The sequence below is a fragment of the Cydia amplana genome, chromosome 11, assembly GCF_948474715.1.
Source record: "Cydia amplana chromosome 11, ilCydAmpl1.1, whole genome shotgun sequence".
Lineage (NCBI taxonomy): Eukaryota > Metazoa > Arthropoda > Insecta > Lepidoptera > Tortricidae > Cydia > Cydia amplana.
In genome coordinates, this window is record NC_086079.1 from 17,460,836 (window position 1) to 17,486,959 (window position 26,124).

At 41.1% G+C, this 26,124-nt stretch overlaps 1 protein-coding gene across 2 annotated transcripts; it reads left to right on the plus strand.

Annotated features, from left to right (window-relative positions):
* The first annotated feature begins 454 nt into the window (after positions 1–454).
* LOC134652085 (integrin-linked protein kinase) lies at positions 455–25,741 on the plus strand. 2 transcript variants are annotated; one of them, XM_063507243.1, is made up of 9 exons: positions 455–736; positions 5,402–5,567; positions 6,199–6,383; positions 8,374–8,543; positions 9,519–9,664; positions 12,530–12,702; positions 12,857–12,902; positions 18,758–18,946; positions 25,547–25,741. In XM_063507243.1, the coding sequence occupies exons 1-9, from the start codon at positions 648–650 to the stop codon at positions 25,733–25,735; spliced, it is 1,353 nt and encodes a 450-aa protein (XP_063363313.1). In that variant the 5' UTR covers positions 455–647; the 3' UTR covers positions 25,736–25,741. The 2 variants fall into 2 exon arrangements, with proteins under 2 accessions (XP_063363313.1, XP_063363312.1); XM_063507242.1 differs by lacking the exon at positions 12,857–12,902 and having other exon boundaries at positions 12,530–12,757.
* Positions 25,742–26,124: the final 383 nt, after the last annotated feature.

Consider the following 26,124-nt stretch of genomic DNA (forward strand, 5'->3'; position numbering starts at 1 on the left):
GTGTATATTTTTCAATTTGAAAATTACCGTGATACGCTCTTGGCCGTCCGCGGCCGTCGTCAAAGTCAAAAGTGGTTACGTTTTCTCATTGGTAGTCTGACTTTTTCGCACTCATGGGATGTTCATATACGTGATGGCTTCCCTTTCGCACACTTCAGCTGTCTGTCAAGCGCGAGCGGGAATTGTATGTCTGTGTCTTTCACACAAAGTATTCTGAAGCACGTCAATATGCGCTGTGTGCAAGACAAAAATGTCAAATCAGACAACGAATATTTTTCAATTATAGCAACCCGAAGCTATGCTGCCAAATGAAAAATACCGATTGAATCATGCAATTACCAGCGACAAAGACAACATATACAATAAAATAGGTAGTAAAACAGAAACCGCAATATAAATGCAGTAATGATGTCACTTTTAAGCAGTCTTAAATTATATCGGGCTATACTTTATTTATAGTGGTTGCGAAACTGTCAAATATACAGAATGAATGAATGAGTAGGCCTGTATAGTATATTACTATTTTCGTTTTTCCTGTTTTATTTACAGTTTATTAATAGTATTACATGTTTAGATATAAGTGAAAGAGTGCCTTATCGATATAGTCAATATAAATTTGTGCTGGAGTGAGATATATTTGAGAAATCATGGAGGATATATTTCAGTGGTGTCGCGAAGGAAATGCCTTACAAGTGAGGGTTTGGCTGGATGATATCGAGCATGATTTCAACCAAGGGTAAGTTTAAGAGTTTAGTCTGGTATTGAGGGTATTTAGGAGCCATATGGTTGTGCAGGTTTTCCGCATATGGCATTGGAGGCACACGCCCACTCTGTTTATGTCACGGCTCTCGTGGCCTAGTAATGTAAAGCCAAAATAGATTAATTGCTTTGGTTTATTTGTACACAGAAAGCGTACAACGCGCTACCTATACATTACGTTTCATTCTACCTACAGCCTTAAGCCACTTTTAGGATTAAACTTACACCAAGACTATTTACCTTTTTGTTCAGGTTTTCCTGTTACAAATATATTTGAATTCAATTGCAATTAGTAAGCTGTTTTCCTTAAAGTACAGTCTTATGAAGTTTTATCAATCTACTAATTTATAACATTAGCTATTTAGTTGGATTCGTCATAAACCAAGCCGAAAGATCCAATGCAATGTATGCCTAACACCTTATTTAGTAACCCCCTTTTTTGCCTGCCCTATTTTATTTTTATTTATTTTGCCAGTTTTTAACACTTATATGTAAATTCCACCATGTGATCTGTCATGTGGAAAACCTTTTTATCTCTGACCATGGTAAAATTGTGCATACTTGGCAGTAAGCATACATATCACTAACAGCTCCGCTAGCTAAAGCTACCCACTTGACCATGAAAACTTAGCATGGTCAGACTCTTTATAGTTTACGGAGCTTAATACATTTCCAAAGATAAATTTTAATAACTTTTTTAAAGCACATAGAGACCAAGCAAAAATGAAATAGACTACATTACAAGCAACCACCCAAAAGCATTTATAGACACTTCTGTTATACAAAATCTCAACTTCAACACTGACCATCGGTTAATTAGAAGCAAACTCAGAATAAATCTACCAAAGGCATCCAGGAAACATATTAAAAAAACACCAGACAGGAATATTGATCCAAATTGCAAGGGATTAGCCCAATCACTGTCAGAAAACATCCATGACCTGATAAATGATAACACCAGCATTAAAGAAAATTACCAGAAACTGGAAGAATATTTGACGGCTCCTAAAAAAATCAACCCCAAGAAACAAAAATACCCACTCAGTGAGAAAACTCTTAACCTTATAGAAGAAAGAAAGAACCTAATAGCAGGACCTTCTAAAAAGAATAACCTTAAACTAATTGCAGAAACCAGTAAAAAAATAAAAGAAAACATAAGGAGGGATCGCAAAATTAGAAGACTACAGACTTTAGAGAAACACATAATCAAATCAGGGGGTGTGCGCAAAGCCTTTAAAGAATTAAGAGAAATAAACAAAGAGTGGATCCCGAAAGTCAAACGAGGAACTAACACCGTCACAAAAAGAGAGGATATAGTTAGAATAGCGACGCAATTTTATGAACAACTATACACAGACTTCCCTATATTCCAAACATCGAACCAAGGAGATTATAACCAACATCAAGTACTTGACATAGAGCTCGAGCCGGAAATATTACAATGCGAAGTAATCAAGGCTATCCAGAGTCAAAAGTTAGAAAAAGCAGCAGGACCCGACAACATTTACAATGAACTTCTAAAAGGGATGGGGAGGGAGGGATGGAACTAGCTCCTGTACTCACAAAATTATTTAATAAAATTATGACTAGCCAATGGATACCCTCACAATGGGAAACATCACACATCATCCTATTGCATAAGAAAGGCCCAAAGGAAGACATAGGTAACTACAGGCCTATAAGTCTGATGTCTAACTTATATAAAATCTTCTCGAAGGTCATACTGGATCGAATAAGTAAAAGACTTGATGAAAACCAACCAATGGAACAAGCTGGATTCAGGAAACACTTTTCAACTTTAGACCACATCCACACAGTGAAACAGATAGTGGAGAAATATAACGAGTACAACAAAAATCTATACATGGCATTCATAGACTACAATAAGGCATTCGACAGCATAAGCCACGTAGCCATGTGGGAAAGTTTGTCAACTCAAGGTATTCCGGAGATATATATTAACGTCATCAAAACCATATACAAAAACAGCAAAGCAAGAGTTCAACTGGACGGAATTATACAAAAGGCTAGATCAGCCCTGGCAATATGCTGTCGTTTAGCAGGCAACCGATGGGGTCTAAAACCCAAAATTGCCTTATGGCTGTACACATCTATAGTGAGGCCGATAGTGTCTTACGCCTCTGTAGCATGGTACAGGAAAACGACGCAGAAGGTAACAGTGACGAAGCTTGGCAGCCTGCAAAGAACTGCCTGTGTCATCGTCACTGGAGCCATGTCATCCTCCCCGACGGCAGCCCTAGAGGCCATACTAAATCTACCGCCCCTTCACCTGCATCTGGAGTTGGAGGCGAAATCTAGTATGCTTAGAATAGCGGGCGCGAGGAGAGGTAATTGGTTATCGAAAACTCTGAGACTGTTTAAGGAATCAGTGTATGATATCCCTGTTCTTGGGATGCCATCCGACACTATGGCACCCAAATTTTGTCCACTCAAACATTACTCAGTGGAACTCCCCAAAAGGGAGGACTGGTCAAACAGTCAAATTAAGTGGAAAGAAGGAAGCCTAAGGTGGTACACTGATGGCTCCAAATCCGGATCTGAAGTAGGCTGCGGAGTATACGGTGAAGCGCCTAGGAAAAGCATCAGCTTAAACCTAGGACGTTTTTGCTCTATATTCCAGGCGGAGGTATACGCCATCCTAGAATGTGCGTCAATCAATCTGCAAAGCAACTACGGTAATCACACAATCTATATCCATTCGGATAGCCAGGCGGCACTCTTAGCCCTAACCTCTGATGTCACCACATCGAGGCTGGTTGAGAACTGCAGGCAACTATTGAACAACCTTGGAGCCAGGAACAAAGTTGTTCTACGTTGGGTCCCAGGGCATGCGGGTATCGTAGGAAATGAAAAGGCCGACGAGCTCGCGCGAGCAGGGGCTAAAGGGATAAACTACAGTCCTGAGCCGTTTTGTGGTATCCCCAAAAGCCTAACGCGGCTCACCCTAAAGACCTACTGTCAATACACAACAATTCAACTCTGGAGGGAAACAACAGGTTTGAACCATTCCAAAGCGCTTATCAAGGCCTTCAGCAAAAAGGCGTCCTCGAACGCCTTAGCGCTGTCTAGGAACCAACTGCGCAACTTGGTAAGGGTGCTTACTGGGCACTGTTGCCTAAATAAGCACATGCACACCATGGGGAAACGTGACATGGGGCGGTGCAGACTCTGCATGGAGGCAGAGGAGACGCCCTTGCACATCCTCACAGAGTGCCCTTGCCTAATGCGTACTCGTGACTTAATCCTGGGCGGGCACATATTGCGCCCGGAGGAGGTAAAGTCTCTCGAGTTCAAAAAGATCCTGCAGCTATTTGAAGTTGCATGTTTGGATCGAGAGTTGTAGTAGGTGGCGATCACAATAGATCAGCGATGGTCGCAGTGATACATAGGCTTTGGAGCCTTATATAGCCCCTAACAAGAAGAAGAAGAAGAAGAGTTCAACTGGAGAAAATTGGCCCAGAGTTCAGAGTAAAAACAGGGGTGAGACAGGGAGACCCAATGTCCCCCAAGTTATTTTCTGCAGTCCTTGAACACATTTTCCGCAAACTAGAATGGGGTCACATGGGCCTCAATATAGATGGTAAGAAACTAAACCACCTTAGATTTGCAGATGACATTGTATTATTTGAAGAAGATCCAAAGAAACTGCAAGGTATGATCGAGTCACTGTGCAAAGAAAGCAAAAAAGTTGGGTTAACAATGAACACCACAAAAACTAAACTAATGACCAATTCAATAAAAACAGAAATAAACATAGATACGATCTCACTAGAATATGTAGAAGAGTACTCATACCTTGGCCAACTGATATCTCCGGTAGACTTAACTAGCAAAGAAATAAATACAAGAATAACCAACGGATGGAAAAAATATTGGTCTATGAAAGAAGTAATGAAGTCCACTAATCTCAGCATTACCACAAAAAGAAAAGTATTTAACACATGTATCTTACCCTGCATTACATACGGATGTGAGACATGGGCACTCAACAAAGAGCACCGAAACAGGCTTCAGTACTGCCAGAGGTCTATGGAACGAAGTATGACGGGAACACGCAGACTAGACAAAATGAGAAATGAAGACCTGAGACAAAAAACAAAAGTGACCGACATACTCACTAAAATAGACCAGCAGAAGTGGAGATGGACTGGCCACATGTTGAGAGACAAGCAGGAAAAATGGAGTAAGATCGTAACGGATTGGTACCCAAGAGGTTGCACACGAAGTCAGAAGAAACCTCGAACAAGATGGGAGGATGAACTCAATCTCACAGCGGGCCCGAAATGGAGAAGAGTGGCCCACGACAGACCCCAATGGAAAGAGCTAGAGGAGGCCTTTGCCAAGCGGCACACTGAGCTTAGAGACATACTCTAACTCAGAACAAAAGGGCTTAATAGATAGATAGATAGAGACCAAGCTAACTCTTCTATGAAATTATGATGTTTAAAATAACACTTGCACAGTCTGTACTATCAAAATGGCTACGGAGTTAGCTTGATCTGAATCTATCAGGATTTGCAAATATTGAAATGATATTACTTCTAAATCCAAAGCGACAAGCAAAAATAAGAATATCTATCTTAGTATTGGATTCATCCTAACACAACTCATTATATTCTAGTGATGACCACGACTTCAGCCCGCTCCACTGGGCTTGCAAAGAGGGCCACCAGAAGATCGTAGAGATGCTGATGAAGCGGGGCGCCCGGATCAATGTCACTAATATGGGCGATGACACGCCGTTGCATCTAGCTTCTGCCCATGGGCACCGGGCTATAGTGCAGTTGGTAAGTATTAACGGCATTATTCATAAACGTTTGCTAAGTTAATCAGCTGATGATCATCTTTTGTCCTTCTCTATGGCATAACGACAGGTGGGACAAACAACAACTGATTAAGTTAGCAGCCGTTTATGAATAACGCCATTAGTGTCTGTGGGAGACAAGTAATGGAATTAGACATAGCATAGCAATTTTGTGTTCCTTGTTAACAATAGTTTGTTTTTCAAGTAGGCATATTACAATGCGCTTATGAACGTCGAATAAATCTACACGGCTCTAACCCTATGCCTGTGCTCAAGAAGATTTAGGGTAGGGTAGGGGAGTATAGTAATATGTATGTTTAATTTAAGATCCTGAGATAGTATAAAAACTATACACATATGTTTATGATACTGACTATGTACTAACAGTATAAGTGTCTTGGTTTAGGTTGCTGTAAACTTATACATGTATTTGTTTGAATAAAGAATCAAGAATTTGGGACTGACAAGAAACTTAACGGTATATAAAAGTAATTGACGTTTGAAATAACAGGTGGTAGCTAACATGCTTATTAAAATTAATAATTTTATTTCTTTCTACATATCACAATACCTGGTTTTCCAAACTTCAGTTTCAAATGAGTAAATGTCCCCAGCTCCTACAAAATCGCGTGGATGTGAACTTCACCAACGCCCACGGCAACTCTCCGCTCCACTACGCTTGCTTCTGGGGCTATGGACCCATCGCCGAGGACCTGGTGATGGCCGGGGCCTTGGTGTCCCTGGCTAATAGGGATGGGGATACACCGCTGGATAAGACCAGAGGCCAACTGGTTCAAAGGTATCAAACTTATCATTATGAAATAAAATAAAACTATTAAAATGGATTATTATTCTCTTTATTTATTTTAACTCTTAGGCTAGGTTATTTTATAATATGGATATAAAAATAAAATACAAAAACACTTACAAAAACAATACAAAATACGTATAAACATATTATAAAAAACCTAACCTAGGGTGCCGCCAGCAGCGGGGCAAGGCCCAAGCTGCCGGTGGTCAGGGCTGCAGAGAGAGGAACCGGCGGACTATCCGCGCCGTGTCCAAGATCACCGCCTTCTGCATTATTATTATTATTATTTCGTTTTAGACAGGCAGCTGATGCTGGTGCGTCTAAATCATAGTTCACTTAGCACGATTTCACTGTTTTGATAGTTTGTCGAGTCTATTTTTAAATTGATTCACACTTGTAGAGTTCACAACTTCAGAGGGTAATTTGTTCCAAGCATTTACTATACGATTTGCAATAAAGTTTTTCCCGATATTTGTTTTATGCTTTGTTGTTACTAGTTTAAGGTGGTGTCCTCTTGTGCGCGTGTTTGGGTTTTGAGTGAACAGGTCGCTTAGCTCTGAACAGTCGTAATATCCATGCATAATTTTGAACGTCTCGATCAAGTCGCCACGTTCCCGCCTTTTTTGCAGTGTTGTCAGGCCCAGCTTGACTAATCTTATCTAATTATATCGCGTATATTGAATTTATTCTACATCCCGACGTTTCGAACCTTTTACAGCGTTCGTGGTCAACAGGTGACTGATAGTTTTATTTCATGAGTAACTATCGCGGTAACCGAAGACAATATTAAACTTATCATTAATTTAAAAGTAACTGACGTTTGAGTTTTAATAATTTTTCAGAACCCCCGCAACCGTTCCGATACTTCCAATAAAGTTTTAGAGCCAACACCTGTCAACTGTTTTTTGTCCCATTAATATTCAACTTAAGAGTAAATGATGACTATTGATGACTGATGTTCGGAACTATACGTTGTTTATTTTATTCGTTGGGCTACACTAATTATTAGTGTTCCGTACAAAACTTTGTTCACGGTACACTTATGGGATCACTGGTCTTGCAAATCGGTTCAATGTGTTTTTTTTAACCAGCATTCATATTCAATTAAACAATAACATACTTCATAACTTTCGAGTCCAATGGCCGCGACCAAGGGCTCATTTAGACGGCGCGCGAACTCGTACACGATTTTAGTTACATTGCGGGCCACTGAGGTTACATCAATTCAGCCGACCGATCAAATAACGCAATGTAATTAAACTCGCATGCGAGTTCTCGTATCGTAAATGAGCGCTAAGAGCTGATTTAGACGGCGCGCGAACTCGCATGCGATTTTAGTTACATTGCGGACTGTTGGTTACGTCCAATTCAACCAACCGATCAAAATCCGCAATGTAATGAAACTCGCATGCGAGTTCTCGCATCGTCTAACTAAATGAGCCCTTAATCTCAACTCCTGAAAACCTGTCGAATAACTCCTTATTAGCATACCCCGCAACGGAGCTAGCAAAACCGTAGCATATGACAGTTTTGTGTCAGGGTTGGCGATTATGATGAACCATTTTGCTTTAACTTTATTGTATGTAAGATTAATAAAATTGATCGAGAACCTTGTTGATCCTCTTCCGATATAACCCGGTTTAATTTACTGTCAAATAATATAAATTAACAGGTCAATGTCAATATTAGATGCGTTTCAATGTATCTGTTATTTTGTTTATAAAATCAGGTTTTTTTATTCGCATATATTTCAAATATTAAAATGGAATTTTCATTGCTTGAAAATATTGGTGTGTTTGAAAACAAAGAAAAAATATTTTTTGTACTTTAGTTTATGCGTAGTTGTGATAACCTTGACGTACAACTGCTACAGATTTGCTAGCTCGGTTGCGAGGTATGCTTATTAGTGACTTCTTTCTGTAGCTTTCTCCACTACCATATTTCACATTGATATCAAACTTTCCATCTTTATTCCCAGACTGCATGAGCTAGCGATCCAACAAGGACAAGAGATGAAGAAGATACAGTTCAAGGACCAGTCTTGGCTTGGAACCCGGACTAGGTCAAGAGACGCAACCCTTTCGCGTCACAAGGGCATTAACATTAGCGAGCTGTCGCTGCACACTCGCATGGCTGTCACGCCCTCAGGTATGGTAATCTATACAGGGTGGCTAAAAAATAACTGCATTCCCGTTGCCAGGGAGGTTTTGGGATTAAACTGAGCAACTTTTACTATGGGACCAAAACCGCATACACAAAGAAAAATATGGCTGTTTCATACTTATTGGCTGGTCCATTTTCTATGGGAGGGTAAATTTTTTTTCGCAATTTTTTTGCCACCGTGTATATAATAGGAACTTGAGATTCAAAACCACAAGAAAGAGACAAAATTACGCGTCGCTTCGCTTACTTATATCACACTAGGCCGACATGTCCGTGTTTCCCAGCCTTGTAGTAATGAACTACATTTGTTTAAACCCCGACGCAAAAAGAGGGATCTTAGAAATTGTAAAAATAGTGTTTATTTCGCCTCAATAAATGATTTATTTATTTTATTTTTTATTTATAAGTGTGACCGTTATGTCTGTCTGTGGCACCATAACTCTTAAACGGGTGGAACGATTTGAATGTTTATTTCTTATTTGAAAGCAGGTTTTCAAGCGGTGGCTCTTAGACATTTTTTTATCAAAATAGTTCCATCTGTTCAAAGCATAAATGATCGCTTTTTTTTTATGCTTTGAGGTTTTTAGGGTTCCGTACCCAAAGGGTAAAAACGGGACCCTATTACTAAGACTCCGCTGTCCGTCCGTCCGTCCGTCCGTCCGCCCGTCTGTCACCAGGCTGTATCTCACGAACCGTGATAGCTAGACAGTTGAAATTTTCACAGATAATGTATTTCTGTTGCCGCTATAACAACAAATACTAAAAACAGAATAAAATAAAGATTTAAGTGGGGCTCCCGTACAACAAACGTGATTTTTGACCGAAGTTAAGCAACGTCGGGCGGGGTCAGTACTTGGATGGGTGACCGTTTTTTTGCTTGTTTTGCTCTATTTTTTGTTGATGGTGCGGAACCCTCCGTGCGCGAATCCTACTCGCACTTGGCCGGTTTTTTGTTATTAGGTGAAACCTGGCGCGGCCGCTGGCAGAAAAACGATATAGTGGCGAAGATACTAGCCGTCCGCGAGTGCACGCCTCGCATTCAGCGCGATTTCAACGAAGAGTTCCCGAAGCTCAGGATATTTTCACACCCCAACATACTGCCCGTGGTAACTAATTTAATCTTAATTTTATTTAGACATGTACATTGGCTTTATGAATAAATGAGTATGAGTATAGTTTTAGATAAATTATGTGGAAGATACTATTAGCGTATTTAGAACCAGTATACAGAGTATCGTAACAATCGGTGTAGCGGTTACGAAGACATTAACAAATTACGTTTTTTTTACTTTGGAGCAACCTGTATGTGTTAGTAAGTAGCTCCATAGATATAATATTTTTAAAGATGAAGCCTAAGCCATCTGTCACCGTAGCCTCACACACACAGCCAAATTTTATGTACGATTAACAATGAGCAACCAGAGGCATGTGGCCACGTCGATATAGTTATTTTCGATACAAGTGCGAAAAAGAGGAAATTCGAAACGAGTGGCGATAAATTAAAACACGACCGAAGGGAGTGTTTTAAATCGACACGAGTTGCGAATTACCTATTCGCACGTGTATCGAACAACGTTTTACAGTACATATGGCACTTTAAAGTTTCGACATACGCACGAAAAGTGCTATTTTACGCACTAGTGCGGAAAAGTAGCCCCATATGTACTGTAAAAGTCATATCGATAAACTATACGGCCTTTTTTACAATTAAAATTTTACTTGAAAGGATTTTAACTTATACAGTGTGTAAATCCAATACGGACGATAAATTAATTCAGATATAGAATTTATCCGTGTAATCATTAATTTAGAAGTTCGTTATAAGTTTCTCTTAATTATGACCCCGTAAGTATTCATTATCCATTAGCATTTCTAGGGTGTTTATTTTTAGTGAAGATATCGAAGCTTCAATTAATCGCCATTCCGTTCCGCTGATTAAAATCGACAAGTCCACATCCCTAAAAACGTGTAATAAACCCACACATACTCATTTTTACGCACACATACACAGCTAAAATGGCTACGGCTTGAGTGATCAATTTTGTACTGAGAACCGACAACGTTGGGGCCTTGTGCCGCACATTTGCAAACAAATTGTCAAAAGTAATGTCAATTACTAATACAATATCTTTCTTTTTGTTGTCGATTATTGGAAACAACTTTTGTTTGAAAATTTATTTTTTATCTTTTGTTCTAATTAAAAAAATATTAACGTTAGAGCACTTCTGAGAAGTAACCCTACGTGGGATTTCAGGATTTGTCCAATGGCTAAGTTCACCCTGTATATGGTGTTAATTTACCGCCCTAGTGCGGTAACTAGCACTATACGTCTGTGTGTGGAAAATTTAAAGGGCCATATGTACTGTAAAACATTGTACAATACACGTGCGAAAAGGTAATTCGCAACTCATGTCGATTTGCGGATTTACTCCGGATCTTTTCTTTGTATATTCTCCTCTCCCTGCTGGGCTAGCACATGATTGGCGCGACATAATCTCGCGGCGAGATAGACTATCCGTTCCTCTTTTATTAACACAGTTAGAAAAAGACGGGTAGTCTATCTGGTCGCGAGATACTGTCGCGGCAATTGCTAGCCCGGCAGGGCGTTAAGATCATTTTGAACACCTGGCCCGCTTAGCAACTTCTGCTGACTACAACAACGCATTAGGGATGATGACACATGTTGAATTTTATAATAAAATCTAGAAATACAAATACTCTTAACAATAATGTAGATATTAAAACAAAATATGGAAATGTTACAAAAATACAGGACCTGAAAGTTTCACGATTTAAGTTTTTTTTAACTTCCAAAAACGATAAAAGTAAGGGTACCATTTGATTCCTTACATTTAATACAAAAAAATATTGTACAGCAACTATATAGGTATAGGTAAGGTATAGGTAAACGCAATATTTCACGGACAAAAACGCAATTTTCTAATTTTGTTAATTTTGTCCACACTTCAAGACGGGATCTCGGCGACCTTGACGTCACGTTCACTCGTCATATTGCGAGGGGCGTTTCGCGAGTAAAGTGCGACTGTCGGACTTTGACTACAATTTCTGACTTTTGTGTCACTTTAATCACTTTAATGCAACGGGTCCCGTATAGACATTCGATCCTAAAAACAGACCCGATCGATTGATACCATAAATGAAAATTAGTCACGTAGCCAATAGGAATGTTGACAATTTTTTGGAACTGGTTTCATTTTGTAGATAGACACGTAATAATTACAGAAAAAAATATTAAAAAAATATATTCATTCATTTTGAATAAAAAAACATGTATAATAAGTTGCGTGTTTAAATTTCGCGCCTAAACGCTCCAAACTGTCACGTGACCTTGATGACGTAACGGCGTTTTAAACAAACTGCTGTCAGTCATTTTTTTAAATTCTTTATATGACAACTGACAATTTTTTTTAAAGCGTTAACGCACTACCACATCGGACAGCGACCTTCTTTCTCGCTCTAACTTATAGCTGCGTCCTTAACGCACCACCTTACACACTATCGATTCGTGCGCCGCACCGCACCAAGATCGCGTTTCGGTACGATAATCTGTAGACACTTAGGCAGGTTTTATAATTTGTCTTTGGTGATTCCACTGTGATTACGTCACGCGCTCCGATTGGCGTTCGCAGTCACGTGATACTGGGCATTATTTTAAATACTTTTGATTATTTTTAATTAATTTATTACGCATATTTACACTTGCAAAATATGATTTTCCGCGTTCTAATATTCCCTGCTATGGTAAAAACATAACATGTTAGAGTCAGACCAAGAAAAGTCTGCAGCAGATTTGATAGCCCACGCAGTGCAAGTGTTATTTTAAACGTCAAACTTCTATGAAATTATGACGTGTAAATGACACTTGCACTGCGTGGGCTATCAAATCCGCTGCAGACTTTTATTGGTCCGACTCTATATATTCGCGATTCATGTCAACATCCCTATGCCAGGTCGGGTGCTGCACGTCCCCCCCGTCTCTGGTGGTGATCTGTCAGTACATGTCGTGGGGTTCGTTGTACGCGTTACTCCACGGCGCGGGCGCGGGCCGCGTGGTGGTGGACGCGGCCGCGGCGCTGCGGCTCGCGCGGGACGTGGCGCGCGGCCTGGCGTACTTACACTCGCTGCAGAACAGGGACCACCAGCTGCAGCTCTACCAGCTTAACAGTCGGCATGTCATGGTGAGTTCGTTGTGGAACGGCGCGGGCGCGGGCCGCGTGGTTGCGGCTCGCGCGGGACGTGGCGCGCGGCCTGGCGTACTTACACTCGCTGCAGAACAGGGACCACCAGCTGCCGCTCTACCAGCTTAACAGTCGACATGTCATGGTGAGTTCGTTGTGGAACGGCGCGGGCGCGGGCCGCGTGGTTGCGGCTCGCGCTGGACGTGGCGCGCGGCCTGGCGTACTTACACTCGCTGCAGAACAGGGACCACCAGCTGCCGCTCTACCAGCTTAACAGTCGACATGTCATGATGAGTTCGTTGTGGAACATTCTGGGGCCTTATACCATACCATATATATACATATGTATATTTTCTAAATCAAATTTCTATTACACCTTATGTGTATAATTGCATGAATTCTATAGTGATTTAAATTGTATTTTTTTCCTTATTTTCTCGTAATGCATGTTAATTATAAGATGTAATTATTTTTGAAAAGATGTGTCCCGCCGAGTTTGTTGCCGGTCCCATATTGGGATACCCTCCTCCAATTGAGGGGGAATTTAAATCTTCTCGGGGCAGAGGTGTAGGGTTGGAGCCGGTCTACCTAGCTTTATTTGACGTTCATAAGCGCATTGTAATTATGCCTACTTGAATAAACTATCTTTTATCTTTATCTTATCTTATCATACCTTGACGACCGGTCTGGCCTTGTGGGTAGTGACCCTGCCTGTGAAGCGGCGGTCCTGGGTTCGAATCCCAGTAAGGGCATTTATTTGTGCGATGAGCACAGATAATTGTTCCTGAGTCATGGTTGTCTTCTATGTATTTAAGTATTTGTATATTATATATATCGTTGTCTGAGTACCCACAACACAAGCTTTCTTGAGCTTACCGTGGGGCTTAGTCAATTTGTGTAATAATGTCCTATAATATTTATTTATTTATTATTATTATTATACCTTCCTTATTGCGATTCTGTTTAGGACCAGAACTGAATTGCTAAGGGACGGAGTTATGCGGCTTATATAGCTCCGACCTTTAGCAATTTAGTTTAGGTCCCAAACAGAATCGCAATAAGGACATCATAGTAAGGCCCCTGTTTTTGTTTCAGAAAGGTTTCGTTGTAAAAAATACTTTTTGTAGGTACTGTGACAAACCGTTAATTTCAAGATCAATTCTACGACAAGCAATTTCACTGTATGTCCTAAAAAAATCTTCCTCTGATGTACGAAAACTAGTATTTTAGTAAATCAACGTAAATAGTACATTGTTTTGTTTACGCCCAGAATGACGAGCTGTCAAAATCACACACATTTTACCACTTTGGAAGTGTCTCTCGCGCAAACTATTTAGTTTAGAAAAAAATGATATTAGAAACCTCAATATCATTTTTGAAGACCTATCCATAGATACCCCACACGTATGGGTTTGATGAAAAAATTTTTTTTGAGTTTCAGTTCTAAGTATGGGGAACCCCAAAAATGTATTGTTTTTATTTTTTGTATGAAAATCTTAATGCGGTTCACAGAATACATCTACGTACCAAGTTTCAACAGTATAGTTCTTATTGTTTTGTTCTTTTTATTGTTTAGTTCTTATTGCATTGTTTACGCTACACAGCATCGTTTTTATTTTACTGTATTACTCATTCATTACTCATAACGTCAAACTTTGGGGCAAAAATGGCTCTTACTTGTGATGCTGGCTGCGGGTTACCGATAGAAGATTCTTCGATAAATTGCGCAGAGTGTGATAAAATTTACCACTTGCAATGTGTCAACATCTCCGAAGAGGCCTACGAAGACTGGTCAATAAATGCAAAGACAAATTGGGCATGCCCAAATTGTCGTAGTAGAATACCGAGAGGAGACAACTCCCAGACCCCGGTGCGCTCTTTCACTTCCAGTGGATCCCCGCACCCAAACGTTACCACTACGCGAGAGGTTCGAACCGCAGTTCCAATTTGACAGGGGCATCTAGTACTGAAGCCCTAAATTCGCTTACTTACGAAATACGTATGTTAAGAGAAGATATGAACGAGCTTAAAACAAGTTTACATAAAATGAATACATCTCTAGCAAAATGTAATGCTCGCTTAGACACGCACGAGCAAAGAATCTTATCCCTCGAAGAGCGAGAATGCGAAAAGGACCTCGAAATTGCGTCGCTACAATCCACAATTATGTTACTTCAAGATCAGGTTGAGACTCATCATCAATGGAACATGCGTAACGACATCGAAATCATCGGCATAAACGAAACGTCGAACGAAAATTTAATCCACATAGTGCTCGTCACTGCTAGTAAAATTGGTGCAACTTTGAATGAAAGTGACATCGACGGCGTATATCGCGCGGGACCCTGGCGCGCGGCTACATCAAGCGGCAGTCAAGGAAGCGAGATCAAGCAGCCCCGACCCGTGATACTTCGTTTAACACGGAAAACCACGCGAGACGCCTTCCTACGTTTAGCTAAATCACGGCGTAACTTGTCCACGACCGACTTAGAAGTACCAGGTTCTCCCAGAAAAATATTTTTTAACGATCACCTCACAAAAAAGAACCGGCACTTATTTCGTGAGGCCCGGCTGCGTGCAAAACATTATGATTTTAAATTTTGCTGGACCAAAAATGGTACAATCTTTGTCAAAGAAAAGGAAGGTGCTCACGCTTCTGCCATCAAGTGCCCAACGGATCTGGATGCTCGTATTGGTCTACCCCCGGTGGTCGAACCTTCAGCGAAACCTACCGGAATCTCTACAGCTGCTCGCTAAAATATTGTTTAGATATTTACTTCTACACACACATAAATTGCACACCAATATATTTACACATATACACAAATACACATTTTATGTATACGCATACTTTATTTCTCTGGAGCTCTCGGTAATAAATGTAATAATAATTCCTGGCGGATGGGTTCATACATTCTATAAAGAGTACCTAGCCTTTTGTTTATTGAGTGATTACCTTATCGCGTTTTACTTAGTACGTTTCGATATTCACATTCAACGATGATTTAGGATCTCATTTGGATAATTCCTTTACCATTCAATGTCACTCATTTAATAGCATTGAATCATGTTCCCAGGTTTTAACAAATGGTAATTTTAAATTACTTTGTTTTAACATAAGAAGCATTCAACATAATTTCAATGATTTTGCTGTTGCACTTAAACGTTTTAATACGACTTTTGACATAATTATACTGACTGAGTGTTGGCTTCACGATGGCTCAATTATTAGTCAACTCCCAGGTTACAATTCATTTCACACAACCAATCATCTGAATAAAAGCTGTGGTGTTACCATTTACGTAAGTAGCTCGCTGTGCCCCTCTGTTCACGAACCACCTGCGTTGGGTGCTGATTTTTTGCTGGTCCGAGTCCAGAACGTTTCTGTTTTAGGAATATATCGCTCGCCGTCTCTAACTGATTTTGAGGCATTCAACCGTTCCCTCGACCTTGCGTTAAGTAGCGTAAGTAACAGCTCCTCCATAATTGTTGCAGGAGACTTAAACATTGATCTGCTCTCAGAGGCTCGGAGCAATATAACAGGCGACTATCTTGCCCTGATGGCCTCCCATGGGCTGCTTCCAGCGATCACGGCTCCCACCAGGGGTGGGGCGTGCCTGGATCACATTTTCATTAAAACCGATCAATGTGCTACAGGTATGGTATGCAAAAGTGCAATAACTGATCACGACCTAACAATAGTCAACGTGTCACGTCCTATCAGTGGTCGCAGCCGTGACCGTAATACTTGCCGGATCAATATCCAAGAAATCTCAGCAGAGCTACGCGATACCGATTGGGAGCCTGTAACAAGCAGCGAAGATGTAAACAGTGCTGTTACATTATTCGATAATATTATTTCCAACTCAGTGGACAAACACACCAATGTGGTCAAACTAAGCCGTAGCCGGTTCAATTTGAAGCCGTGGATGACCGCTGGCTTAATAAGATGTATGAGACATCGTGATAGTCTCCACTTACAGGTAAGAAGGAGTCCCGACAACCAAATTCTGAAAGCTAAATATATTCGTTACAGGAACTTTTACGCCCAACTGCTTCGTAATATTAAAAATGAATATGACAACAGAGAGCTAACACGCAATAGTAATAATCCAAAAAAGCTTTGGAACTCTATTAAAAGAATTTCTGAATACCCAAACCGCAACTCCGATGCCAGCGAACTTACTAAAATCTCCACAACTACTCAGGAATCTCTCAACTTGTGTAATAGTCATTTTGCATCGATAGGTGAAAATTTAGCTGATCGAATCTTGAAGAGGCTCAACACTACTCAGCAAAGTCTCGCGTCATCTTGTACGCAAAGTAAAATCCCCGTTCAATCCTTTTTTATTGCCCCAACTGATCCTCATGAAGTAAGTTGTCTCATAAAAGACTTAAAATACGAGAGTGCGCCTGGGCCAGACGGATATAAGCCTGCCTTGATAAAAGGTATCAGTGAATTCGTTTGTGCTCCCCTCGCACATATTTTCAATTTAAGTTTAGGCTCTGGCTCATTCCCTGAGGCTTGGAAGAGGTCGGCGGTGTCCCCTATCTTCAAATCTGGCCAGAAAAATAATCCCGACCACTACCGTCCGATATCCCTTCTCTGCATTTTTTCAAAATTGTTGGAAAAAGTAGTCAACAAACGCCTTACAAAGTTCTTGGAAAAATATAACCTTCTATCTGACAGACAATTTGGGTTTAGACGGGGTAGGTCTACCGAAAATGCCGTTACACTATTGTCGGACCTAATTGCAAAGCAGCTCGATCAGGGAAGTCACTGTATTGGAGTCTTTCTTGATCTAGCCAAAGCCTTCGATACCGTCTCAGCGCCGATTCTTCTTAAAAAACTTGAACACATTGGTATAAGAGGTTCGGCGCTGGGATGGTTCAAAAGCTATCTCACAAATCGCAGGCAGCACGTCAGAGTCAGCGATACAATAAGTAGCGAGTTGCCCATCAATTTCGGTGTCCCACAGGGTAGCATCCTTGGGCCAACGCTCTTTCTTATATTTGAGATTTCTCATTCAAAAAACGGCCATCATATTCAGATTAGTTAAAATCTTTTAGTAAAATCTATTTTCCCGGTTCCCGAGATACAGGCTGCGCCTAGTTTGGGGCCGACGGATATTAGCTTAGTTGTAAAATCTAATTTATGATAAGTTCAATCTGCTATGTCGATTTGTAAAAATGTTTGGTAAATAAACGATTTGTTTGTTTGTTTGTTTGTTATAGTTTCGGAAAAAAGTGGCTGTGACATACGGACGGACAGACAGACATGACGAATCTATAAGGGTTCCGTTTTTTGCCATTTGGCTACGGAACCCTAAAAACGCTCTTATATCGCCGGCACTTTGTTATTAAGCTTACTGTGCGACTAGTCCGATCAGTGTAAAACCATAGAGAAAAAATACATAGAGTGCTCACTCCATACATCAGTTTTAGTACCAAAAAGACTATTAGCATCTAGCATCGAGTAGCGGAACTATCAGTACTGCTACTTGACAATAGATGTCGCCACCGACCGGAAAGTCTTATGCTGTTGAGATAAGACTTTCCGGTCGGTGCTACATCTATTGTCAAGTAGCAGTATTGATAGTTTCGCTACTCGATGCTAGATGTAGACACTGAAATTAATAGTCTGAACTGATATATGGAGTGAGCACTCTATGTATTTTTTTCTCTATGGTAAAACTGGTATGGTATAACTTCGACATTTAGATTTTATTCTAGAAACATTCTAGACTAGTATTTTTTATACAATTTTTTTTTCATGTTTGACGATCCTTTTGTGAAATTCTTAATTTAATTTAATTTGTGTTTAATTTGATTTGTATAATAATCCAATATTCTTATGGAATAATAACATCAATAAATTGCTCTGATAATTAGCTTAAGATAATTTATAAGTATGTTACGATTCATAAGTGCTTGTTGCTAGGCCTACATGAATAAAATATATTTTGACTTTGACTTTGACTGTAATTTTTGACCCCCCAGATCGACGAGGACATGACGGCGCGCATCAACATGGCGGACTCCAAGTTCTCGTTCCAAGAGCGCGGGCGCTGCTACCGGCCCGCGTGGCAGGCGCCCGAGGCGCTGCAGCGGCCGCGCGGCAAGCGCAACGCGGAGGCGTGCGACATGTGGAGCTTCGCCGTGCTGCTCTGGGAGCTGGCCACCAGAGAGGTGCGAAATACCACACCCCAATTTCACCACGGTGACAGGTGCGACAATTGTAAAACATCACTGTTGCCATAGAGAAAAAAATACATAGAGTGCTCACTCCATACATCAGTTCAGACTATTAATTTCAGTGTCTACATCTAGCATCGAGTAGCGGAACTATCAGTACTGCTACTTGACAATAGATGTAGCACCGACCGGAAAGTCTTATCTCAACAGCATAAGACTTTCCGGTCGGTGGCGACATCTATTGTCAAGTAGCAGTACTGATAGTTCCGCTACTCGATGCTAGATGCTAATAGTCTTTTTGGTACTAAAACTGATGTATGGAGTGAGCACTCTATGTATTTTTTCTCTATGCTGTTGCTGACGTCATAGACATCCATGGGCTACGGTTACCGCTTACCATCGGGCGGACCGTATTCCTGTTTGCCACCGTCATTGTATTATTTAAAAAAACATTATATCGGGAGAGAAACAGATATTTCTCTTGCGAAGTTTCTGACAATTGTCACAAGAAACACGACAATTGTCACGAAATTCCGACACAGAACTCATTTCTTGTCGAGAATTACCGACAATTCTTTTGAATCTTGTGACAATTGTCAGAAACTTCGCAAGAGAAATATCTGTTTTTCTCCCGATATAATAATGTTTTTTTTAAATAATACAATGATGGTGGCAAACAGGAATACGGCCCGCCCGATGGTAAGCGGTAACCGTAGCCCATGGACGCCTGTGACGTCAGAAACAGTGATGTTTTACAATTGTCGCACCTGTCACCGTGGTGAAATTGGGGCCAGCTCTATATTTACAAGCCGTCCCACGAGTTTCCATTTGACATTGACGTGTGTCCCTCTTGGAGACCCTATCTATATGTCTCTAAGGATAGTTTGATAAACTATGTAATTTTATTTAGGCCTATCATATCGAACATTAAAATCGCAAGCTAACGGCTAGTTCTGATATTTTTATATGTTTTGAGAATCACTACCAGCATCGTAAATCCAAATTGTCTCTGAATGTCAATTTACTAGTGACTGTTTACATTCCATAGAATGACACATAGAATTATAGATAATAATATAACGGATATACTCTTTCGTCTGCGTGGAATTAGTAATTTAGGTAGCTATTTTTTTATCCTAACTGCGTTTTATTGATTCCCCATACAAACTTCGACCCACCTTTTCACCCCCTTAAAGGGTGAGGGGAGGGTTAAATGAAACCTATCCTTTCTCCTTCCCCGGGATCCAAACTATCTCTATACCTTTCAACTAAATCGTGTACCAGCGCCTGCTACACGGCGCGGGCGGGGCAGTTCATATCTACAAAGTTTGTTATACAGTTGTTGATAAGTCCCCATACAAAATTTCACCCTTTTAAGGGATGATTTCTGAGATAAAAAAAACTATCCTATGTCCTTCCTCAGGACTCAAATAATCTTAATACTAAATCGGTTTAAGCGTGAAGAGGTAACATACATGTGGGTCGGGCGAACTCAAACAACTCAAAATTACTTTGAAAACTTATATTATTGAAAAAACAGAAATATTACACCGTCACATCGTACGTCCGAAATCAGTCTCCCCGAATTTCCGGTTACAATTTTAAATCTGCCCATGGCGTTTTGCTATCTCTTTCACGCGCACTGACACTCGGCATCATACTCTCTCATTCACACGTCGTTCATTCCACAGTTCGTTCTCTCACTCACTCGTTCAATCCTTACGTTCCAATCCACGCATCCTACAGATCGGCCGTCCTACTCTTTAGTCTGGCCTCAGACTACACTGTCTCAACTCTAGACTCTAGTTACAACGTAATTTGAAACAATAGGAACTATCGTGATACGAATCTAGATACAGTTACACATTAGATAGTTTAAGTTTAAGAAACACGTTACACTTTAATTAAATATTTAAAATATTGGGCACATCATCAAAATACTGAAACATGGTAGGAAAACATAGTGAAAGCGCCATGCATAGGCATGCAAAACACGTGTGGCGCCCTCTGTTATGCGCACGTATATAAAACATCAAAAGCTTACCTGACTTACTCCTCACCAGGCCATGGCTTCATGTTGTCGCAGGAAGCAGTGGTACTCCCCGGACCCTCAGCTGCGCTGTCCAGTTTCTTCACCCTGTAGCGATCACGTCCCATACATCCAACGACTTCATATGGACCTAGGAACTTAGGTTTGAGCTTCATGCCTACACCAAACTGGGTCCTCTTAATAGCGACTCTATCGCCCACAGTATACAGTGTACTAGGCTTCCTTCGCTTGTTGTAGTTCCTTCTATTTTCATCTTGTATCTGTAAAATTTGCTCCTTTGCCTTCTTCCTATTTTCTTCTCTAATAGCCATAAAACTATCTCTATTCTCTTGCTCTATCAGTTCGTAGATATCGTAGTCTTCCTTTATTTTCATTTTCGTACCAATAAGCAACTCAAATGGAGTAGTGTTTATGCTACGCTGATGCGTACTGTTGATGGCTCGCTGAACTCTACTGACATGGCGGTACCAGTGTGTTGGTTCTTCAATACACAGCTTCGTCAGAACGCTGGTCATTACCTTATGAAGCCTCTCAACTTGGCCATTTCCGCGCGGTACCCCAGTAGTAATCTTAACATGGTCAATACCTTCGTCTTTACAGAATTCCTCGAACTGAGATCCAGTAAACGCGGTGCCTCTATCAGTAATTATTCTATTCGGGTTTCCAAAACATTGCTGAAATATCATCATCTTATCTACGGTTTCTTTAGCAGTAGTACTCTTAACTGGGAACAGCCACACAAACTTAGTAAATGCATCCACAACTGTCAAAATGTGATTATACAGCTTCTTGGTTTCTGTCATCGGACCAATATGGTCTATATGGAGAGTGTCTAGCGGCAGCTCCTGTTTATCAATGGGATGCAAGAACCCTTCTAGCTTTCCGCTCTTCTTTTCTGCCAACAGACATGGTATGCATGTGACTATAAACTCTTCTATTTTTCTTTCTAAATTCTTGATATAATAGTCCTTACTTATAAGTTCAATCATTTTCTTTTTTGAAAAATGGCCATTCTCATGTGCTCTCTTTATAATCTCGTTTTCCATAGTCTTTGGTACCACGAGATGCTTCTGTATGCCTTTGTAGAGCAAATCATTTTCCAAGTAGTAGTCCTGGTACTGTGTGTTCTTTTTGAGCACCTCTATGATCGCTTTAAGCCCATCATCATTTTCTTGTGAAGTCTTCAGCCGTTGATGAATCGGCCCGTTACATACTGCCACATATGGGTTTCGGCTGAGTGCATCTACATGCTGCATCTTACTTCCAGCTCTGTGCTCAATCTCGAAATCATATTCTTGCAGCAGTAGTATCCACCTTGCCACTCTCGTTGACATTACTAAATCTTTCTTATTTAATGTCATTTGAAACGCTTTGCAGTCTGTGACAATCTTGAAGTGTTTTCCATACAGGTAACAGCGAAATTTCTTTACACCTTCTATGATTGCCAAGCCTTCAAGTTCATAGCTGGTATACTTGCTCTCAGCTGGTGTCGTCTTTCTGCTCATATAGTACACAGGATGCAGCTCTGCGTCTTCTCCTCGTTGTAACAGTATTGCAGAGATTGCTGCCATCGAGGCGTCTGTGTGCATCTCAGTCTGCAGTCTGGGGTTAAATATGCGAAGCACTGGCTGACTCACCAGTCTTCTCTTCAGTTCTTCAAAAGCAGCATGGCATTCATCGTTAAACTCATAACTGTTTTCTCGTCTTAACAGGTCCGTCAATGGTTTTGAAATCATGGCAAAATTCTGTATATACTTTCGAAAGTAAGATGTCAATCCTATAAAACTCTGTAATTGCTTAGTATTGGTGGGCACGGGGAATCTGGCAACAGCGTCCGTTTTCTCTGGTGAAGGCCACACCTGTCCGTCTTTGATAACATGGCCCAGGTACTCGACTTGTCTTTGGACCAACTGTGACTTCTTCCAATTTATGTCCAGCCCGTACTCAGCCGCAACCTCCAATACTTCTGCCAGTCTGATCACAGCGTCGTCTTCATTTTCTGCGGGAATGATAATATCATCAATAAAAACAAGGATAATACCCCTAGCAATCAGGTCCCTGAAAATCGCTGTGATAAATCTAGTGAACACTTTTGGACAGATCGAGAGCCCGAAAGGAGCCCGAAGGAACTCGAACTGGCCCGTCATGGAAACAAATGAAGTGTATTTGACAGATTCTTCATCCACAGGCAAATGAAAGTAGCCATTCTTTAAGTCTAAAGTGCTAAACACTTTGGCATTTGCAAGTCTGTCAATATGGTCTTCAATGACTGGGAGAGGATACTCGTCTTTAACAATCTTTTGGTTCAGTCGTCGATAGTCCACACACACCCTCATACTACCATCTTTCTTTTTTACTAACACTAAAGGGCTCGCATAATCAGAATAACTCACCTGTACTATGCCGTCTTCAAGCCACTTAGCTATCTGCTGGTCTACCTCCTGCTGCTCCCTTGGGGCCAACCTCCTCGGCCGCTGAGCCACAGGGATGTCGTCTTTGAGCACGATCTTGAGCTTGATCGGCGCCTCTTTCGTCTTCCTAGGAACATACGACTGCACCATGTTGTTTACCCTTTCCCGTATCGCGGGGCTTACCTCGTTACCTATAACAGAAGGGTCATCCACACGTATGGCATACACCCAGCGAATACGTGGTAAAATCAACACAAAACCGTCTTCCAACACAGTCGTACAATGCTTCAGTAATTCTTGCCCGATAATCATTCTAAACAAATGAACTGGTAGGTTATCTTTCTCAATAACAAAAAACTTCATGTCGTTGTACCAATATCCGTCAATTAACAATTTTAACTTAACTTGTCCATAACATTTTACACCACCGCCAAGTCCAGTTATATTCTCATCGGGATCGCATTCTACAAGCTCCGGCGCACTTAATTCACTGTAGCACTCGATCGTCAGAATATTTATGTCACTACCGGAATCAATTAACGCAATTTCGTCCTTTCCGCACACGGAGATTTGCTTCAACGGCTTGTTATTAATCGTTTTTGGTCTCGTAGTCGTCATAACAGTTGTCAAACACTGATAATCATTCGTCGTTGCAGTATCAGCGTCGTCGGCGCAGCTAACGTCATTGCCGCCGTCCGAAGTGAAGTTCGTGACATTCGTGTGACACATGAAACTTCTTTTCCCACCGCTGGCGGCGCCACCGGCGTTACTCGAGTGAAGTTTTCTCGTGTTGCTAACTTCACCGCTGCTCGCCGCTGCGTTTCCGTCGTCCTTGCCGCGAGAATTTGAAATTGTCGCTTGTGGCGTTTTGCATTGCGAAGAAATATGCCCAAATGAGTTGCACCTGAAACACTTTAAACCCTTGTCTTTATGTGGACACTCGGACGATGAATGACTCATTTCTCCACAGCTAAAACATCTTGTAAACGCCATCCGCCTGTTTGACTTCTCGTGATCTACGTGCTTCGACTTCGCTTCTTTTTCTTTGCTCGAACCAGAACCAGACATATTTTCTTTTAGTTGCTCGTATATTTTAATCTTCTCTTTTAACTCACTGTAGGTACTCACGCCATACAACATAATTTTATTAACTTCTTGGTCTTTTATTCCCTCCACGATGTACTTTATTGCTACGTAGTCGGGCATCTTGCCGCGTTTTCCCAATTCTTTCATTGTAAACATGTATTCTAGGCAGGACTCGCTCGGTTTCTTGTACCTGGAGCTCATCAATTCGTGTATCGTCTTAGTATCGATTGTATCAGGAAATTCCTTCAGAACTGCAGCTTTAAATTCATCCCAAGTCTTGAATATTCGCTCCGCCCGGAACCATAGTAATGCAGTTCCCGCCAACGTACGTCTTGCCATCAGCAACTGCTGTAATGGTGTCCATCCGCAGAGCTCCGTACTGTCTTCAACGTCCTGGACCCACCTAGCCGCTGGGTAGGTCTTGTCCTGGCCGGTAAACTTCGGTATGAGGCCCTCGGTGAGATGTAACATACCGGTGCCGGCGCCATGCCACGTATTTTCCGCGAGCTCGTCGTCTTGCCTACGCCGGTTTTTTCGTGGTGACATCTTCGTCGTCGTTTGTAATCGTCGTAAATCGTCGTCAGTCGTCGTAAATCGTCTTCTTTATTAAAATCGTCGTCTTGGTAGCGTCTTCATCAAGGTCACGTCTTCAACTAGTCATCTTCTCGTCGTATTACGTCGTCTACTTAATTTTGAGCCGTTCCCACATCTGACACCAAAACTGTGGGTCGGGCGAACTCAAACAACTCAAAATTACTTTGAAAACTTATATTATTGAAAAAACAGAAATATTACACCGTCACATCGTACGTCCGAAATCAGTCTCCCCGAATTTCCGGTTACAATTTTAAATCTGCCCATGGCGTTTTGCTATCTCTTTCACGCGCACTGACACTCGGCATCATACTCTCTCATTCACACGTCGTTCATTCCACAGTTCGTTCTCTCACTCACTCGTTCAATCCTTACGTTCCAATCCACGCATCCTACATACATACAGACAGACTTCCTTTTATAATATTAGTATGGATTAACTTGTTTCCGCAGGTACCCTTCGCGGATCTATCCCCGATGGAATGCGGCATGAAGATCGCGCTGGAGGGCCTCCGCGTGTCGATCCCCCCCGGCGTGTCGCCCCACATCGCCAAGCTCATCCGCATCTGCATGAACGAGGACATTGGCAAGCGGCCTTCCTTCAACATGATACTGCCCATACTGGAGAAAATGAACAAGTAAACATAACCCGAATCACAAGATTTTATAACCCGGATCAACTGTGTTTAAATAGGTATGAAAGTAGTTGAGGTTATTATTTTAACCCTTTACCAGGCCAAAGAGAATAGAATGTATCTACTACTACTATCATGTAAATGTTACTATCATGGTAAATTATGTAACCACAGTAAATTTACTGCCATCTTTCGACAGAAAATTAAAACTATTAGAACGCCATTTGACTTTGATCCTTATTCTTTCACTGATGTGTGTTAATTTGTTCAATCTGGAAAGTAACGCCATCTACTTGACAGTAGACCAAAGGTTACGGCGCCATCGCTCGACAAGATTGCACCACCACTAAATTTACTGTGGCTGCATAATTTACTTTGACAATCCGTCTCTATATC

Coding starts and splice junctions, on each gene's coding strand:
- LOC134652085 (XM_063507242.1), top strand. CDS start 648: ATGGAGGATATATTTCAGTGGTGTCGCGAAGGAAATGCCTTACAAGTG. Junction 8,544..9,518: donor CATGGCTGTCACGCCCTCAG/GTATGGTAATCT, acceptor TTTTGTTATTAG/GTGAAACCTGGCGCGGCCGC. Junction 12,758..18,757: donor TTAACAGTCGGCATGTCATG/GTGAGTTCGTTG, acceptor TTGACCCCCCAG/ATCGACGAGGACATGACGGC.